General features: G+C 40.1%; 1 protein-coding gene across 2 annotated transcripts in view; it reads right to left on the bottom strand.

The window, feature by feature from the left end:
• Positions 1-694: 694 nt before the first annotated feature.
• The window catches only part of JAKMIP2 (janus kinase and microtubule interacting protein 2), a 68175-nt gene continuing 51520 nt past the window's right edge, over positions 695-17349 (bottom strand). The window contains exons 19-21 of one of the 2 annotated variants that reach the window (XM_049649443.1): positions 12174-12239; positions 8896-8965; positions 695-1434 (exon numbers count right to left, since the gene is read on the bottom strand). In XM_049649443.1, the coding sequence (XP_049505400.1) occupies positions 8915-8965; positions 12174-12239 (117 nt within the window). In that variant the 3' untranslated portion in view covers positions 695-1434; positions 8896-8914. Of the gene's footprint in view, positions 1435-8895; positions 8966-12173; positions 12240-17349 lie in introns of those variants that run through there. The other variant, XM_049649442.1, reaches the window with a different exon arrangement.

The following is a 17349-nucleotide window of genomic DNA, read 5'->3' on the forward strand; positions in this document are numbered from 1 at the left end:
TTTAGGCATGGGAGATCTAGCCCTGTAAATAAAACCTTGACAATTTGAAAAATTGAGGCTGTTTTGTTATCTACAGTCAATGAGGTGTAAAATTAGGTTTCAGGAACATTTATTGGCTCTCAGAGCTGAATCCAAGACTAAGTATTACATAACTTAGGAAAAGTACCAGTCTTCTAATTGCCTCTGGTAGAAAATGACCTTATCATAACATATGTTGCTTCTGTATAAAAAAAGTAGAGCTGTCTTGCTGTGGTCAGCTCTCTGGGGGAAAAAGTGTTATCAGTCTAAATGACAAGAGGTCAGAATGCTCTAGGCATATCAGGATACTTTAAAAAATAATCATCATTTTATTTAATATTCACATCTCTGTGGCAAACTCAACTGTTGGTAGAAGTTTACTTATCGCCTCTATTGTGTGTTTTTACTCAAATCGTATAACATATTTATTTGCAGGCATTTTAAGCAGCCATTTGAAAACCGGTATTTTAGAAATGGATTCAAAGATGCTCTCTGGCCCGTGTTCCCTATAGACGTTGGCATTCGAAAAAGAACTACGTCAGGGAGCTTGTGATTTAGAGCATCGTCTTCTTAATTTTCGATAGCAATGAGATCAGTCTGTTCGTGGAGGAACACAGATGTGACAGAAGGCCAGGGAAGCATCAAATCTGCTTTTATTATGTTACATTTGCCGAGGTCCTTTGCCTCGCCTCGTTGCCAGTTTAGTTGGGGCTCACTGTGATCCTCTGTCATCTGTGGAATGCATTCCACAAGCTTCACCTTTTGCAGAAAGACCAACGGGAGACTGCTTTTCTTCCCATTCACAATGTAGATGTCTCTGTTCCTGAGTTTTAAACAACAATAAAGACAAAAAGCAAATCCCTGTAGTAAGAAACCAGACTTTTCAAATGAAACATTTTATTGTAAATAGCTCCTCATAGGTATTCCTCGTGCTTCATTCCCCACCCTCCCTTGTTTTTTGTTTGTTTGTTTTGATTTTTTAAAATGTTTATTTCGGGACTAGAGTTTCCATGGGGTGTAGTGTTACATTAAAATGATCCCCCTGCACAGCAGGGGTAGAATGTTTCTTTGTAACTTTGGTTCCATGCCCAAGACACATCTTTCCTTGATCTGCTGAAACTGTTTCCATTGCTGATTTTTTTTCTTTACACAATATATGTTTATACTTCTTCTCTTCTGGTTTGACATATACATGTTTCATTAAATGCAGCATATATTGTAGATTTTCAACAGGGTCATGTAGGAACTGTCAAGTAAGAAACCTTGAATAATGGCTTTAAAATACACAGTTGTAGTCCTGGCTACAGGGTAGTTCTTAGCATTTGATCTCCCTCTCACTGTTGTAAACATTTCTGCCATCTTTGAAGGTTTAGAGGCATTTGCCTTTCTGGGGTCTTATCCATGTTTTCGGTTACTCTGTAAAACAGAGGGAAAATTCTTTAATCATCATTTCTGTCCATGGCTGAAACCGGAAAAAAGCTCTTTTTTTTTCTAAAGAAAAAAAAAATTATTTACCACCTCTTTGAGCTCTACGATTTTAAGTTACATCAATGAAGTTTCTAAGCTTAATTACTTTGATTTTAAGTGAGAAAACAGAATGATCTATTTTCAGGGTTATTGCAACATAATGCACATAAAGCAATTAACAGTTCTTGTTTCATAATAAGTGGCCTGACATATTAGCAATTATGATTGTTGCCTTTTCTTCTGTGGCCTTCTAAGACAATACCTTAAGAAGCGCTAATGAATTATATCCCCAAATATAAATGTAAGATTTTAAAAAGCAGGTCTGTCTATGCCCTTCAATGACTTACTTTTATGTCACACTTCCTCCTCAACAATTGTATCCAGTACCAGATGGTCTCCACCCTGAGGTCCTGACCTGGGAACTATGCCATACAGGGTTTCTTCATTGGCTCCAGTGATCTTCCTGAAAGAGGTACGTCCCTGGACTATGCCAGTTAGGATTCCTATCCCTATTCCTCTTTAAGTCTCTATGTCTGGGTTTTTAGTTGGTTAGAAGTTAAGGACATAATAATCTCTTCCTCCAAACAGGCAAAGACAGCACAGAGGACATGCTATCATGTACTATTTAAGAACCTGGCCTGTTTCTATATAATATATATATACAAATATACTATATGTATACAAATATATATACTATATGTATATAGTATATGTATGTGTGTGTATAAAATAAATATGTAAACATAGAAAGTCTCTTACTTACAAACTTTCAATTTATACATTCTCAGAGATAAATCCTAAATTCTGTTTGAAAACACACAGGCATCATTTCTGCCTGTCACAACTGAAGTAAAGCCCATCATTTGAATAAAAACATGTTGGTTTTTAAAAAAAAAAAAGGGCTTGTAGTCTCCCAGAATATTAAATTTCTGTACAGTGAGTATCTGTAAAGGAACTAGGAGCAAAGGCACATTTATTCAAACGGGCATTCCGAATACATGAAGCACTAGCCATCGATGACCAATTTTCAGTCAACTAAAGGTCAGTACACTATAACTCAAACTGTATAGAATATAAATTCATCTTGGTTCTGAAAGCTGATATTATAGAACCTCAAGGATTCTTTTCAGTGGGTTCCTTAATTTCAATGAGCTTTAGTTTCTTCCTCTGTAAAATAGCGATTGCAGCTATCATTTCTGAGAATTTACTACCTGCCACCAGACTCTAAGTGAATGAGCACAGTGATGTCACTTCTGACCTGTGACTCTAGTATCCAAGTACCCACCATGCCAGTTGATTCATAGATGACACTTAGCGAATATTAGTCGGGTCCAATCGGCAGACTACTTATGTTCACCATTCTTGAGGGTTTTCTAACTGCTAGAAGGTAGTTTAGATCCTAATTTATGGGCCACATATTTAGAGGCATATTGATTAACAAACTGTAGCCACATCCTGATCTCTAGTTATCACAAGTAACTGTAAATCCTGGACAGCAGTCACGCCCTCTTCCTGCTTCCTGTGTCTCTATAAAGGTCACCACGACCCAACCAACTGTACCATCCAGACCCCTAAGGACCTTCATGACACCTTGCATTCCATCAGTCCTCATATACAGTTTATCATATGGTAGAATATTCAATAAAAGATAGCTCGTATTATTGCCTCCATTTTACAGATGAGGAAACTGCCCCATGAGAAAGGCAGGAAATATTGAATGAAATGTAACTGAAGTCAGAAGATCAGGGGAGGCTTCCCTGAGTCCCTGATTTTACACTGAGATGGGCAGTACAAACGGATATTAAATAGTTGACCATGGTGTGGGAAACATGTGGCCCAAGTAGATGCAAGTATGTCTCATAATGCATGATCCAGGACAGAATGCTTGCTATGTCCTAGGAAGTTGGCTTTTAATGAGTCTTTCTATGTGCCAGGTACTATATTGGTTGCTCTACTTATATAACATCAGTTAATCCTTAGGAAAATAGTAGATGCTAATACTTGCTAATTTTTTATATTAAGAAATTAATGTTTAGAGAAGTATAATAGTATTTATTTTGTAGAATCACTCTATTAAATACAATAGATATGAAGTGTACTCTTTCAACCACAAAAGAGATAACCTCTTCCTCTTCCTTACCATAATATCATCACTACCATTAAGAAGTATTTATTGATTGGGGCACCTGGTAGCACAGTTTGTTAAGCACCCAACTCTTGACATCGGCTCAGGTCATGACCTCATGGTTTGTGAGTTCAAGCCCTGCATCGGGCTCTGTGCTGATGGCAAGGAGCCTGCTCAGGATTCTCACTCCCTCTGTCTCTCTGCCCCTCCCCTGCTTGTGTACCCCTTCTTTGTTTCTCTCAAAATAAGTATATAAACTCAAGCAAATAAAAATAAAGATAAAAATAATAAAAAAGAAGTATTTATTGATGGCCAACTATAAGCTAGGCACTATCTGGGTATTGGGGTTACAAGGACGAAGAAAACATGTATGGTCCCTGCCTTCATGAACCTATATACAATGAGGGAGAGAGGCATTATTAATTAAAAACAGCAACAACAATAACAACAACCAAAACAAGCCAAATGCACGTGAAATGTTGCTGGGAGTGAAATCAAGGAAGATTTCCCTGCAGGAATCACAAGTGAGCTGAGTTCTGAAGGATGAGTGAGTAGGTGTTTACTAGATAAAGCAGGATTGAAAGTGCCATGCACACAAAGACTGTGTGGGCAAACCCCTGTGGCAGGCAGAAGGGAGCAAGACTCATCAAGGGAGATCCTAGAGCAAGAAAAAGCCCAAAGAGACCGTCTGCAGTGAGATCACACAAGGCTCTGTTGGCCACATGAAGGAATTGGGATTTCCCCCTAATAATGATACTTTCCCAGGAATGGGGCATGATTAGATTTGTTTCCTAAAACGGACTCAGTGGCCATGTGGAGAGTGAGTTATAAGAGTGTCTGGAGAAACAATGAACTGAGTTAGTAGGGTATCCCCACTAGGAAGTTGGGGTATTTGTTCATGTATCCTTTCCTTTGTTCACTTATTCTTGAGGTTATTCTCCAATGACATATAAAGAACAAATCACACACTTATCTTTGTATTACACTACTATGCTATCAAGGGCTACAACCTAACATGTCATAAATCTGCTTTCAATTTACCCAACTATTTACTCATTCATCTGTCTACCCTTTTGTCCATATGTCAACGTAAAATGTATTTAGCACCTAGTATGTATAAGACACTGTTGTAGACATTGAAGATACAAAGATAAAGCATAAGCCCTATCTACGCTTTCTTAATAGTCTATGTAAGACAGATAGGGAAACATTCTTAATATGACTAGAGGAAGGCTAATAGATACATCTACATAAAGAAAGACTGATTAACTGGCATACAGTGATTCATCTTACAGACCTGTCCTACCAATATAAAAGAATAAGGAGCGAAATTCTTTATTTGAAACAATAAATATAGTAGAGTTCCTGTTGCCATCTGTTTTCCACAGGCTACCTGCAGGCCTTGGTGGGAGGAGAGACTGAAAATTATAAATAAGAAATGAACATTTGCATATTTTAATGGAGAATTTGTAACTAATGACCTGTGGCTGTTCTTATACTGCAGTATATATTTTTAAAGGTGTTTTTTTTTTTTGATCAGAACAATAATACAGTATTATGTGACTTTTAATATGTTTTATGTTACTAGACAGGAAGTGAAAATACAGAGCTATCAGGTTCAAGAGTTCATGGCTGACACAGGAATCATTAAAAAGGAACCAGGGTACGGGTGCCTGGGTGGCTCAGTCGGTTACTCTTCCGACTTCGGCTCAGGTCATGATCTCGTGGTTCGTGAGTTTAAGCCCTGCGTTGGGCTCTGTGCTGACAGCTCAGACCCCAGAGCCTGCTTCAGATTCTGTGTTTCCCTCTCTCTCTGCCACCCCTCCCCTGCTTGTGCTTTGTCTCTGTCTCTCTCTCTCTCTCTCTCTCTCTCTCAAAATAAATAAACATTAAAAAAAATTAAAAAGAGAAAAAAGGAACCAGAGTACATAGACAAAGAATCATGATCACCTGTTTTCTGTCTGGTCTTCCAAACTTCATAATGAACAGAGCTGGTTCTATTATGTTCTTTATTAAACTGTCCCTCTTCAGAAGAACAGGGTTTTCAGTGGGTTATTGTAACCTGGATATAACAACCCAGTGATAGCTATTTCTGTACTCCTCTCATTTTCTTCTTTCCTTTGTCTCCCGAAATAACTAATATGAAAGAATTTGTGGTACCCTACTTATTTTGAGTAAATATACAGAATGCATGGACAGAAGATATCTCCTAAAACTACCTGGGGTTCCCCTCCTTAAGATAAAAGTCCCAATATAATCCACGGACTTGCATTACTTAGCAGCCACTGAGAGCAATAAGGCAATAAGGGTGCCTTCTTGGGAGCCTTCAGCAGCTTCTAGATCATCACTGACAAAAATGACTTAGGTAATTGTAATTGCTAAAAGGAAAAAAAGCATGAGTCGCTTCACTTTAAGGAGGATATCTTTAAATATACTTTAAGTTAGTCTTGGGTTTAAGAGCAGAATATAAACCCTTAGTTTAGTAGGAAAAATATTTTTATGATTATGTGTGTAGCATGCCTTTACTCTCTGCAGACAAGCCAAGCATTTTTCTCCCTGATTTTTTTTCCCTATTTCTAGCTCATCTGCTATGGAGATAAAAGTGGCATTAATCAATTTCCAGGCATGTCTTATTTAAATCTAGATTACTCCCTGAAAAGAGGAGATGAAACGGCAACTACTTGTTCTGGTTTAGGTGGTAAACTACTTGATAATGCTAGAGGTTATAATTTCAAACTTATATATTGACAAATTCAGTAAACATGATAGCCAGCTTTTAAAAATAATACCAGCTAAGAGTTGCTGATGATTGAACTATGTTCCAAGTGATGCAATTAGTCCTTTATATGCACAATCTCATTTAGTTCTCTCACTATAATACCATGGTGTGGGTAATACAACCACTTTACAGACAAGGAAACCTAATCTCAGGTGGATTAAAGCTACCACGCCATAGCTTGTAAATGGCAGGATCCAAACTTAACAGTATATCTAACTTCGAAGTTGTAACTCTAAACTACTCAGCCATTTTCCCATACGTATTTTAGACTCCCCAGATTCCCTGTCACATTGATCTGCTATATCCTTATTACTTATAATCATGATCTTTCATTCAACAGACAATTACTAAGTGTCCGTTATGTGCTACTCTGGAGGAAAAGCAAATTAAGTCATGTACAACCCTCAAAGAGTCACACAAAATGGGAAAAGGTAGAGAGATGAGCACAATGTAATTTCAAAACCCACTAGCCCAGCAGTACCACCCACATTTCAGAAGACACCTCTGATTGCTTATATATACAAACAGAAATGGCGCTCACAAAGTGACAGCAATGCCCTCTCCTTTGGGAGGCAGCGTGGTGCTTAAAAGTGGCTAAAAGCCTTTAGAGTGAGGGTCTGGGTACAAATACTAATCCTGCCAATTGTAGCTCTACGGCCTTGGAAGTTCCCGTGCTACTGTTTCTCCAACTGTAAAGAAAGGAATAAAAGCAGCCCTTACTTTACAGGGGGCATTTTGAGGATTACTGTATCTATAGCTCAGAACAGCCCCTGGCATGTAAGGGTAAGCCATTAATGATGTGACTGTTCGAACCTACCCATTTTCTGACTAGTATTGATGAGTTTTGATTTTTCTCCCCTCAATTACCACATAGTACTTGTGTCCTGTTTCTTTATTATTCTTGGTGGGGGAGGGCTATTTGTTTTCTGACGCTCTGGCCATTCCTACCTCGTCCTAGAAAATCTCACCCATTTCACCTTACATTTTCATTCAATTTAAGAGACACAGTCTTTTTCCTATGTTCTGCAGGATTACCATCCTTCTTGGCAGACAAAGGACGGCTGGCAGGCTGAACAGAAACTCTTTCGGAAGAAAGCATAAAGCCAGAAGGTTGGTTATATGAGGACATAAACTTTCTGGGCATATATGCTTAACTGCTTCCTTGTATCAGGCCATGCTAATGTACTTTTGCTTGTCGGTTCCTCACGTAGGTAACAGGGTTGATACCCATGGAGAGAAAGTGTCTCTTCTCTATTTTTCAACTTGCTATAGAAAATGTTGAATAACATGAGGCCCAGGGAAGATCCCTGTGTAATGGAACTTAAGAGGAAAATCAAAGTGGACACAGACCATGACGTATGGATTTAGAAGAGCACCTGGCCCTTGCTCATTTTTAAATAATGCTATTACGAGGTGCAGTTTCTGTACCCGGAGAGACATCAGACTCACCTGGTATGCCTGTTAGAAACACAGACTGGTCCTTGCTTTCCACCTCTCCCACCCCTCCATCTCACCTCCACCTCCAGTAACCTAATCCACTGAGTTGGGAGGTAAGGACTTGGAACCTGTATTTTTCATAGCTTTAGGAATCAGTGTCTAAGATTATTTATACATGTATTCGTGAGACACAGACTTGAGCATTGAGAAGTAATAAAGCTCTCGTTTTTCTATATGGGCACTGAAAGTTAGCTTACTTGAAAAGAAGATCCAATTTCACTTAATAGCCTGCTTTCCTGAATTCTGATGAAATCAGACTGGGAGAAGGGGTTAAAAATAATCAGCCATTTTTAGCTTGTTAGGTTTACAGAATCAGAATTTTCAAGCTGGATGAGATACTAAAAATATACTGATATTCCTTCATTTTGCGGAGAGGGAAGCAAATCCTTCCATATATTAAAAGACTGATGAGAATACTAAGCCCCATAAACACCATGACTTCCCAAAGCAACACGGTTAACTAGAACAATATTCTTGATTTCCATATTTGGTGGTTGCTTTATTTTTTTTAATAATCACCCAAATGGGGGACCCCTGGTTGGCTCAGTCGGTTCGGCATCTGACTTCAGCTCAGGTCATAATCTCACAGTCTGTGAGTTCGAGCCCCGCATGGGGCTCTGTGCTGACAGCTCAGAGCCTGGAGCCTGCTTCGGAATCTGTGTCTCCCCCTCTCTCTGCCCCTCCCCTGCTCATGCTCTGTCTCTCTCTGTCTCAAAAACAAATAAAAACATTTAAAAAATTAAAAAAAAATCACCCAAATGGACTGGATCTATTTCTCACCTTTTTTACTTTAATTATTTTTTTTTAATTGAAGCACAGTTGATACACAACGTTATGTTAGTTCCAGGTGATCTGTTTCTCATTTTATGGCATTTAAGCTAACCAAACCAAATGTATTTGTGTTTTTTTTTAAACCAAACAAACATGGGCATTACTAGTAACCGTATACAGCATCCTTCTGATCAAACACCTCTTAGAACCACATTTTGAGAATTAAATGAAATCTTACCTGAAGAGGCACCTTGACATCAAGGCCATAGAATAAAGGCAAGAGAGAAGAACAAGAATAGAAACAGAAACTGCAGAAGAAAAAGAAGAAGATTACATAAATCTGAATTTCTGTAGTGTCAACAAAACCTCAAGCTTTTCCACTTCACTCAGGTCTGACCACTTGTCACATACATACCAAGGACCTTTTGTTTAAAAAAAACAAACAAACATGTTTTACTTATCTATTGGCAAAATAATGTGAGGACTAACTGGTGTCAACTAACATCAACTGATACATTTTACAACTGAGGTGGTCTAATAGATCATGGATCTAAGCTCCTAATTCTTTAAGTGAGAAAAGTAAGCACTGAACGGTTCATCAACAGTCTAATTGCATGTAATTTCATGTCATAGTAAAGCCTTGAATTTAGACCTCCTGGATCCTACTTTATTATATATTATTGTCTGTTTTTTAATGTGTGGAAGGGTAAATCAAAACTACAAAAATATGATCAGAGTATCCACTTCATCACTTAATGCTATCACTGTTTCATTAATGTGAAGAAGGCATAGCAGAGAGAATATTAATACGTAAGGTAAACCTATGATAAATTATCCTCAGTGGGCTACTCCTGAGGTAGAAATGCAGACGCTATCAATAATTACATCAGGACAGCAGGTGTATCCTGGGTCTACCCTGGATGAGCCAGGATGTGTGGTATGAAAGGTGCTTGTACATCAGAGGACGCCTTAGATGATGAATGAATGCATGCTGCTGTTCAAACCTCCATGCTTCGCAGATATTCTCTTTCTTTGATTCACAGAACTTAAATGGAGTCTGAATTGTGTCTCTTCGCTGAGAACTTTCTCCAGAAAAGCAGATACTTGGGTGGACAGACATGCTTGCATAGCAGTGGTGCATAACCAACTGCATACTAATTGTAGAAGGTCACAGGTCAGATCAGTGGTTTTCAAATACCAATTTCCTTGGTGAGGTACTCCTACAGAGTCAGACTTTGATCTTGTTATCACACTTCAGGACCATTTTGTCAGACACGACTTCCTTGAATAAGGGTGGTGTATGGCATTCTAATGTTGAGCATGTTATCCTCATGTGTCTTTTAAGGCCACTGTTTACAGGGCTCTGGCTTCACCATAGCAAAATTGTAGGGACAAGTTATAAACATGGTGCTAAGAGCCATGTGTTGGTGACTGTTCTAGGAGTCTGGAAAGCAGAAACTCTGTCCTTTTTCTTTTTTTTTTTTTTTTTTTTTTTTTTGTTTTTTTCCCATTCTTCGAAGATGGAGAGTGGTAAAATGATGCCCGTAGTAGAAGATGGAGGGGAAAGGAGGCTTCCTCTACTCCTCTGAGGTCAGATATCAGTGCCACCTCTCGGGGCATGAGGAGAGGCCCATCACCTCGCTGGCAATGAGATTCTTTGTCCAGGCAGTGTGGTGGGCCGAACGTAGCACCTTGAGTCAGACACCCTGGCCTCTGGGTGTCTTGATATGGACTGGTTATATGGTCCTGGGAATGCTGTTTAATCTCTCTGACCTGTTGTTTTATTACCAGCAAAAAAGGGGATCCTGAGATCCGCTGTGTCTGTCTCACAGAGTAACTGCAGGAGAGTCAATGAAGCTGATGAAGCCTGCTTTGCATTCTGTGTCTCCCTCTTTCTCTGCCCCTCCCCTGCTCACACTCTCTTTCTTTCTAACATAAATAAACATTAAAAAAAGAAAATGCCTAGGGTAGTGACATTAATAGATATTTTAAAAATCCACTCCCCCCCCCACCCTTTTTAGTCTGGTTTTCCTTACATGAATGGGGATGGAATCAAACTGAAGTTTGTGGTTTTAATTCTGACTTCCTCTTTGTCAGCCACAGAGCTGGTTAAGACTTCGCACAGAAAATTACTAGAACCAAGAGCTAGCCATTTGAAGCTGTGGAAAATGGAAGGCATCAGGCATGTGCGTTGACAACTGGAGAAGCTGGAAACAGTTCCCACCTTCTGTGGGTCTTCTTGCCAAACACTGGGAAGTCAGACTCAGTCCTTGGCTTACTGCACTTCACCTTTGCCTCATTCAGTCCCACAGAGCTAGGCAGCACACTTCTGAAATGAGGACCATTCAAATTTAAAATTTTGCAGAGGATGTGTACTTTATGTCTGGAAATTTTAAAAATTATACTTTTTAATCGAACACTCTCAGTGTTTCGTAATTTTCACATAAGTGGCCCTGTTTGTTCCTTGCAGAACCCACGAGAGGAGATGAGGGCAAGCTCTATCATCCCCATTTTATCGATAAGGCTTAGACACAAGTCTCGGTCACATACCCAAGGTCAAGTAAGTATGTGAAGACCCAGCCGACGTAAGAATCCAGGCTGCTGATGGTCTGGCTCCTGGCCCCGACCAGCTCCCTCTAATCTCCCATGTATGGGCAGCTACAGAAGCAATTTGGGAGGAAGAAAATCCTGACCGTTGTCTCAGAAGCAGCAGATGGTTTGCTATTTTCTTCTTGGGTGCCCACGGAAGATGCTGCAAAATAGCCATATTCTTTGGCATCACAGGAATTCAGATTGGAACTCTAGGCAAAGCCTCTTGCGATTCTTGCTGTGTTCCTCAGCACGATGCTCCCGGGCATCACGGCAGGGTCACTGTTGTTGTGTTAAGACTGTTGGCCTCACTGCAGCTTGTTCAGCACTCCTGTGTGAGCCCTCTCCCGTCCCCCCACCGTGTACATTCCCAAATGCAGTCTTTCAGGACTATTACGCTTTCCCTTGAAAGTGTTGGCTGACTCGGAGGAGGCTTTCAGGCCACTGGGGGAAGTGACACGAGGGCTTCATCATCACATGTCAACCTAAGTTTCTGGACCTACTGTGGAGGGGACACTGCAGCACAAGGAAGAAAGGGCTTTTTATCAATAGTAACAGGAATGATTTTTTTTTTCAAAAAGGGACCAAAAAGATTTTGAAAAGAAAGAGCAAAGTAGAGGCACAAAACTCATGAGAAATTTCTGGAAAGGAAATGAAGATAAGAAAGGGGAAGTGAGGAAAGAAAACACCCATAGCAAAAAATAGGAATCAACACAAAAGGCAAACATGTCCAGGTTAGGTTGCTGAAGACAGAACCTTTCCTGGAATGCTGGTGACTGACTGGAGGTGAAGTTTATATTGACTGTAACAACACCTGCCTCAGCAAGATACACAGTAACAGAAGAAACACAATGCGGTGAATGAAACTCCTATTATTTTCTGGTCTAAAAGTTAAAGACTGAAATTCACACTGAATTTAACACGTACCTTTTCTTCTAAGTCCTTTATCTGTCTTTTCTGGATGTCTGTTTTATCTTCTAAGTCACGAATTCTCTGAACAAAGGAAAAGAGAAAGAGTTAGTGGGTGTTAACAAGAAGACTGTTCGCCAACCTAAAACACGAAACTTGCTACGAAAACATTAACATTAGTACTCACAGCTGGAAGCATCACATATGTTTTCCCACACCCAGAAGACGGTTGGATTACCCATACTTGTCATGCGAAAGCATGGCATTGATTGCGTATGTTTTTAAATTTGCTACCCCTGTCTATGCACCTGTCTCTACAGACCTATCTCTGAGAGGGAGGTAATGTTCTCACCCCAGCGTCCTCGGGCTTGGCTGTGAGGCCTATTTGGCCAGTGGAACGTGAGTAGGAGACGCAGGACTACCACCTGCTCATTGAGACAGCACTATGTCCTGGAACTAGCAAGCAAGAAACTAACTGTGTTGGAGCCATTGGGACTGGGATTTTTGGGTGTTGATTACCACTGTAAAAAATGGCTAGTGGTGATATACATACACAAATGCAAAGAGTCCCCTTGTTTTTTGCTACCCTTCCTTTCCAACCATGTTTCGTCTCTGCTTCAGGGTAGAATTTCCTCATAAAACATGATTTGCTAATTCTCATAAAACAAAGTAGAGATAAGACTTGGGCAAAAATTCCAAAGAGACAACTGATTAAGTTAGGGGAAAACTAAACATAGCAAAAAGCATAAGGAATCCTAAGGACAAAATAATTCCAGAACTATCTTTGAACTCACCTGTCAACTGTGTAACAAAATTCTGGTGATTTAAAAAGTGCAGATTTGAAATCAACATTACATAATTATTTGCAAGTGAAAAATAATCTTCAAATTTCTAGGCAACTAAAGGCCTTTTATGTTCATGGCACATGGTTATACAGTGTAAGTTTGTTATTTAATGCCTCTCTTGGGAATAATCAGAAAATGAGAACAGGAGTCTGAGAAGAAAACAATGGAAGCTAAATGTGGTAATAATATAGAAAAAGAGGTTTTTATAATGCAATATGGGAAGAAGAAGAAGCTAGAACAAATACTTGAACTTGAAAATCATATCTCCCTACTCTGAAACAGTGGTTCTCAACAGAGGATGACTCTGCCCCCCAGGGGAGCTTTGGCAATGTCTGGATATCTCTTAAAGTTATTTAATGTAATCTGAGGTATATAATTCAGTGGTTTTAGAATATTCACAAAGTTATGCAACCATCATCACTATCTTTCTGGACATTTTTTAATCACATGTGGTCAATAATCACACCTAGGGTGGGGGTTGTAATTAGCATCTAATAGGCAGAGCCCAGGATGATACACAGGACAGCCCCCTACCATAGAGAATCGTCTGACCAGGGTGCCTGTGTGGTTCAGTTGGTTGAACGTCCCACTCTTGATTTCGGCTTAGGTCATGATGTCTTGGTTTGGGAGTTTGAGCCCCACATCAGGTTCTGTGTTGACAGTATGGAGCCTGCTTGGGATTCTCTCTCTGCCCCTCTCCCACTCACACACACATGTGCATGCTCTCTCTCACCCTCTCTTTCTCAAAATATATAAAAAACAAAATATATAAACAAAAAACAAAATATATAAAAAACAGAAAAAGAATCATCTGACCAAACGTAGGGAATGAGAAGACTGAGGAATGTGTTCTAAAGGGAAGGGACTGAGGTTTGTGCAGGAGAGGATGAGGTGTTTGGGTCAGAGAGACTATCAAGGCTGACTGTGAAATTATAGGACAATTAATGATGGGTAAGAGAACGGGCCTGGAAGCTAATGGTGCATGTACACGGGAGTGACGTGTGTGCTTGTGTATATTTCCACAGTGCTGCTCAGGCGCCAAAGCTACACAATAAAAGAATAAATTTGCTAGACATTTCCACCTTGAGTGTACATGTAATTCCTTTATATGTCTACTGAATGTGGAGGCAAGTGTTATCTCAACACAATCATGGACATGTGGGATTACTAGAGATTACTACAGTGTCTACTTGGCCACCAAGTGCATGTTTGTTGAGCAACTTCTTACAAAGGTCAGGACTAAGCTGGATATAATGGAGAATACAGACACCAGTCCATTTTTGGTCCCAAAGAACCACTGGAATAAGATGGGGAGATGGAGTCTAAAACACAGGGAGAAACAAATTAAGTAGAAAAGGTAAACGATGGCAATGCCATTGTAACTTCATCACCAATCTCTAGTAAGTAGGACAGCGTTCAGCACCAGGAAGTTGCCTATGCTTGTTAACTACATGAGTTATTTATGCTACAGTCGTGTGCTGCATGCTCTATTTCTTTCCTTTCCCATTCAATTGCCACCCCATCCAAGGGGGAACCTTCTCAGGTCCAAAAGAAACCCCTTTCTACCTATCTTACCTGTCCTGCTAATCAGTACACCAAGTCACTGTTGTCCGCATCAGGACTGGGGTGAGAGCTTACTGCTAGTTCTTTCTGTTTCTAATTTAGTATATCCATCTACAGCAGCTGTGTGTACTCCTGACATGTGGAATAACCAGGGCAGGCCCTGAGTTTAAGGCGGAGAGGAACAAGCGTAAGAATAAGGGAGAGGCAGCCGGGCTGCACTCAGAATAGAACCCAAACTCCTTCAAGGCCCAGTGTGATTTAGCCTTTTCTTTGCGCTCCAACTTCACATCCACTTCACCTTGGCTCTACGTGCTCCATTTTTATGGCCTTCTCTCTGTTCCTTGACTATTCCAAATGTTCCCACAATAGAGACTTAGACTCTGTTGTCCCTATCTTCTGGGGCACTTTGCCAAGATCTTTGTGTGGCTGGTCCCTTGGGTTTTAGACATCTTCAAAGATGCCTGATCTGCCTAGCCAGTCTAAAGTGGAGAATCCTATTCCCAAACACACACACACATCGTATACTTTTCTTCATAGCATTTATTGACACTCTCTGAAATTGCCTTGGTCATTGCTCATTTGTGTTGTTGCTTTGACCCTTTTCATGGGTAGGACAGACGAGAGCAGTGACCTTTATGTCTCTGTCCACCATAATATTCCTGGCACAAGCAGGCTTTCAAATATGGTTTTGAAACAATGTGTAACAGGATATGAAGTACAGATTTTTTCAGTAGTATGCAGTCCATTATTATCAGGGGAACATCATAAAGGAGGTGGATCTTAAGCTGGGACTGGAAAAATGAGAACATTTAGATAAATGCAGCAGACACTGAAGGGCATTTATGGTGAGTGGTCATGCCAACAAAGGCTTAGAGGAGGGAGTCAGGACCCAAGCGGTACCAGGAAGAGTTCTGCATGAGTAGAGAGGACAGTATACTCTGGAGATTGTCTCAGATCAGGTTTTCAGAGAAGGGGTAGCCAGCTAATGAAGGACCTGGAGAGAGCTGCATAGGCCTAGACCCAACTGCAAATTGAGATCATGGAGGCTTTGAGGAAGAATGTACAATGAGGAAAGGTGAAAGAATGTGTAGTGATATGCATGACGAACTACAGAGAGGGCAGGAAGTCCTCTCCACCACTCAATCCCCGTGCCATCCTGCATATGACTTTTTTATGCCACTTGTCAAGAGATACCAAACGTAATTTTTTTTCTTTGTGTTAACCTCCTTTGTCTCCATCAATAAGTCCTATGCTTTGTAAAAGCGGAGTCCACGTGAGTTCTCTATGTCTGGAATGGTATCCAAAGACTAGGAAGTGCATTTAAATATGTGACTGAATAAATGCCTAGATGACGGAGTGAGGTTACATCAGAGGACATCTGGCAGCATCTGGGAGCTGTTGCAGGATTGAAAGGTCCTGCCTCTGCCTCAAGTTACAAGTGTGGACAAAACAGACCAGCTTCAGAAACATTTCAGGAGAAATACTAATTGGATGTAGTGCTATATTAATGATTGGAGATAAAGGACAAAGAAGACTCCAGGGTTTCCAGCCTGAGTGCTTTGGGATATGGTAATTCTACTGACAAACACAGGCAGATGGGGAGAGAAGGGGAAAGAATAAAAATGCACACTTAGATATGTTTCATATGAGTTCACTGTGAAACATTCAAACAGAAATGTCCAATAAATAGTTACTGATAGGCTCTAGGATTTAACTGGATCACATAGCTTATACATGACAAAACCTGGCCAATACCTTCTGGAATAATTCTCTTAAATCTACTGATTATAAGGGGAGACAAAGAGTAAGAAATAATTAGAAAAGGCATTTTCTAATGAACATTTGTTTGGGAGATAGAAAATTTCAATGGAAATCTCTGAGGCTTAGAACTGTAATGTACCTCTCACTGGATAGCTTCAAACAAAACAAACAAAACATGTCTTTCAGGTTTGGCTTGGTTATAGACTCAAAAAAATGACAAGGTTTTAATCATAAATAAATTTAGATAACTCTTTGCCCATCTTAAAAATAAATACTTTTGGGGCACCTGGGTGGCTCAATCAGTTAAACGTCTGACTTTGGCTCAGGTCATGATCTCACAATTCACGAGTAGGAGCCCCGCATCGGGCTCTGTGCTGACAGCTCAGACAGAGCCTGGAGACTGCTTCAGATTCTGTGTCTCCCTCTCTGTCTCTCTGCCTCTCTCTCTCTCTCTCTCTCTGCCTCTCTCTCTCTCTCTCTCTCTCAAAAATAAATAAACATTAAAATTTTTTTTAAAAAAATAAACACTTCTGTGGTTCCATAGCACAACTGCTGATTTGTTGAAATTAACTAAATGCCATTGCAGTATAAAAAAATTACGCAGAGGGCACTTTTATTCCTGCAACTAATGAGGCCATGGGGTCTATCATTAAAGGGCTGAAAAACATTCCAGGATCAAAACCCAGAACTTTATGATGGAATCTGAAAGCGCACTGAAACAAACATGCATGTGTTCACCATCTCTGGGACAAAAGGCTTCACCGTTCTTAGTTCCCTGTTAACTCAGATAATCTGTTCGATTATAAAGATTCACACAACTCCTGGCTACGCAGGAAGTGTGCTGTCATGTTCCCCATAAACTGTTCTTATGGGTGTCATAAAATAGCCTGTTCCTTTTCCACCCACCTTGATCTCTAAACACCACACAACTCTTACTTCTTGTATTGTCCATCTGGATTGTGTATCAGTTGCTTATCCCAGCTTCCAAGTACCAAATCCTACTGGCACTATCAACTTTGTAATTC

The sequence above is a fragment of the Panthera uncia genome (assembly GCF_023721935.1).
Source record: "Panthera uncia isolate 11264 chromosome A1 unlocalized genomic scaffold, Puncia_PCG_1.0 HiC_scaffold_17, whole genome shotgun sequence".
NCBI classification, from domain to species: domain Eukaryota; kingdom Metazoa; phylum Chordata; class Mammalia; order Carnivora; family Felidae; genus Panthera; species Panthera uncia.